This window comes from Oncorhynchus gorbuscha, unplaced genomic scaffold (assembly GCF_021184085.1).
Source record: "Oncorhynchus gorbuscha isolate QuinsamMale2020 ecotype Even-year unplaced genomic scaffold, OgorEven_v1.0 Un_scaffold_525, whole genome shotgun sequence".
Classification (NCBI taxonomy): domain Eukaryota; kingdom Metazoa; phylum Chordata; class Actinopteri; order Salmoniformes; family Salmonidae; genus Oncorhynchus; species Oncorhynchus gorbuscha.
Window position 1 is genome coordinate 155,001 of NW_025745351.1, and position 2,500 is coordinate 157,500.

General features: G+C 43.7%; 1 protein-coding gene across 1 annotated transcript in view; it reads right to left on the reverse strand.

Annotated features, from left to right (window-relative positions):
• LOC124018460 (neuron navigator 3-like) overlaps nt 1-2,500 on the reverse strand; it is a 251,192-nt gene that overhangs the window by 89,420 nt on the left and 159,272 nt on the right. Inside the window, 1 exon segment of the mRNA XM_046333787.1 lies at nt 2,414-2,500. This exon segment is cut by the window's right edge and continues 22 nt beyond it. Within this exon segment, the coding sequence (XP_046189743.1) occupies nt 2,414-2,500 (87 nt within the window).

The window sequence follows — 2,500 nt, forward strand, 5'->3', positions numbered from 1 at the left end:
GATTACCTCTTCACGCCAATTTCTGTGTGTGAAAGACCTTTTAATGACTTGCCCATTCTCTAGTTACGAGCCCCATTGGAATTCCTGTCTGATACCCTCACTCTATTTACACTCATATATACTGTAGCAGACAGGCCGACAGGCGGGCAGACAGGCAGGCGGGCAGGCAGACAGACAGGCGGGCAGACAAACAGGCGGACAGACAGACAGGCAGACAGGTGGGCAGACAGGCAGGTAGACAGGCGGGCAGACAAACAGGCGGACAGACAGACAGGCAGACAGGCAGGCAGACAGGGAGGCGGGCAGACAGGTTTCTACATGGCTGATGTTGAGGGTTTGATAATCCTTCATGTTCCATGCTGGGTGTCCTCTCCTCATTACATCTCTAAGTGTCTCAATGGAATAACAGTAGTGGCCCCTGGGGGTCTAACTGGAGTCAATGTGCTAGAGAGTCAATGTGCTATAGAGTCAATGTGCTAGAGAGTCAATGTGCTAGAGAGTCAATGTGCTAGAGAGTCAATGTGCTAGAGAGTCAATGTGCTATAGAGTCAATGTGAGAGTCAATGTGCTATAGAGTCAATGTGCTAGAGAGTCAATGTGCTATAGAGTCAATGTGCTTGAGAGTCAATGTGCTATAGAGTCAATATGCTTGAGAGTCAATGTGCTATAGAGTCAATGTGCTAGAGAGTTAATGTGCTAGAGAGTTAATGTGCTAGAGTCAATGTGCTAGAGAAACAATGTGCTATAGAGTCAATGTGCTAGAGAGTCAATGTGCTATAGAGTCAATGTGCTATAGAGTCAATGTGCTGTAGAGTCAATGTGCTATAGAGTCAATGTGCTAGAGAAACAATGTGCTATAGATTCAGAGTCAATGTGCTAGAGAGTCAATGTGCTAGAGAGTCAATGTGCTAGAGAGTCAATGTGCTATAGAGTCAATGTGCTATAGAGACAATGTGCTAGAGAGTCAATGTGCTAGAGAAACAATGTGCTATAGAGTCAATGTGCTATAGAGTCAATGTGCTATAGAGTCAATGTGCTAGAGAAACAATGTGCTATAGAGTCAATGTGCTATAGAGTCAATGTGCTAGAGAAACAATGTGCTATAGAGTCAATGTGCTATAGAGTCAATGTGCTATAGAGTCAATGTGCTAGAGAAACAATGTGCTATAGAGTCAGAGTCAATGTGCTATAGAGTCAATGTGCTAGAGAGTCAATGTGCTATAGAGTCAATGTGCTAGAGAGTCAATGTGCTAGAGAGTCAATGTGCTAGAGAGTCAATGTGCTATAGAGTCAATGTGCTAGAGAGTCAGAGTCAATGTGCTAGAGAGTCAGAGTCAATGTGCTAGAGTGCTAGAGAGTCAATGTGCTAGAGAGTCAATGTGCTAGAGAGTCAATGTGCTAGAGAGTCAGAGTCAATGTGCTAGAGAGTCAGAGTCAATGTGCTAGAGAGTCAATGTGCTATAGAGTCAATGTGCTAGAGAGTCAATGTGCTAGAGAGTCAATGTGCTATAGAGTCAATGTGCTAGAGAGTCAATGTGCTATAGAGTCAATGTGCTAGAGAAACAATGTGCTAGAGAGTCAATGTGCTATAGAGTCAATGTGCTAGAGAGTCAATGTGCTAGAGAGTCAATGTGCTAGAGAGTCAATGGTGCTTTATTGATCAGTAGCGCCGCGCTCCTTTCTGGTGGCGGTGAGGGAACACACGCTGCCATCTGTCACGGCTGTTCCACCGCCTTGCCACCATTTTCCCCACAAATGGGTCAGAAATATCAGAATAATCCATTGGAGAAGAGAAGAGTACAGCCCAGAGCCACGACAAAAACCCCATGATCATTGTTATGACTCGCCGGAGATCAGCCAAGACATTCCTTTAATGCCAACAGGCTGCTGTTGTGACGGACCAGACATGATAGGTTGTGGATTTCTGTCCCCCTCAAACACAATCAAAGTGTGCCAGTAGCGTGTAAGTACTTGATTAGAATATCTAGGAAATATCAAGATGGGGTAATTGGGGGAAAATCGTAAAGAGCTTTGAGGCTTCTGAAATACGGTATCTGTCCTTTATATTCTGATCCAATCAGAATGTTTAATCTGAAAATAGAATGCCAGACAGTTTAAAACCCTGAAAACATCAGGAATCCTAAATAATAACTGACCAGTGTTTTAGTTGAGGACCTGATATAATTATAATCATATCAACTTTAGATTGAGGAACTGCAGAGAATGAAAAACATGTAATTGTACGAGGTCAACAATTTCAATTCCAGTCAATAAAGAAAGTAAACCAAATCAAATTCCAATTCTACACTGTTGTAATTGAAAGCATTGAAAATAATTGGAATTGTCTTGAATTTAAATGGAATTGACCCCAACCCTGAGCCCCACAGTGGACGTTCCCGAGCCCCCTGCTCACCTGTGACTGATCTGTGTCCCCCGCAGACTGGACATGGTCTCCTCCAGGTTCTGCCGTAGGTCAGCAATGTTCTTCACTGTCCGCATG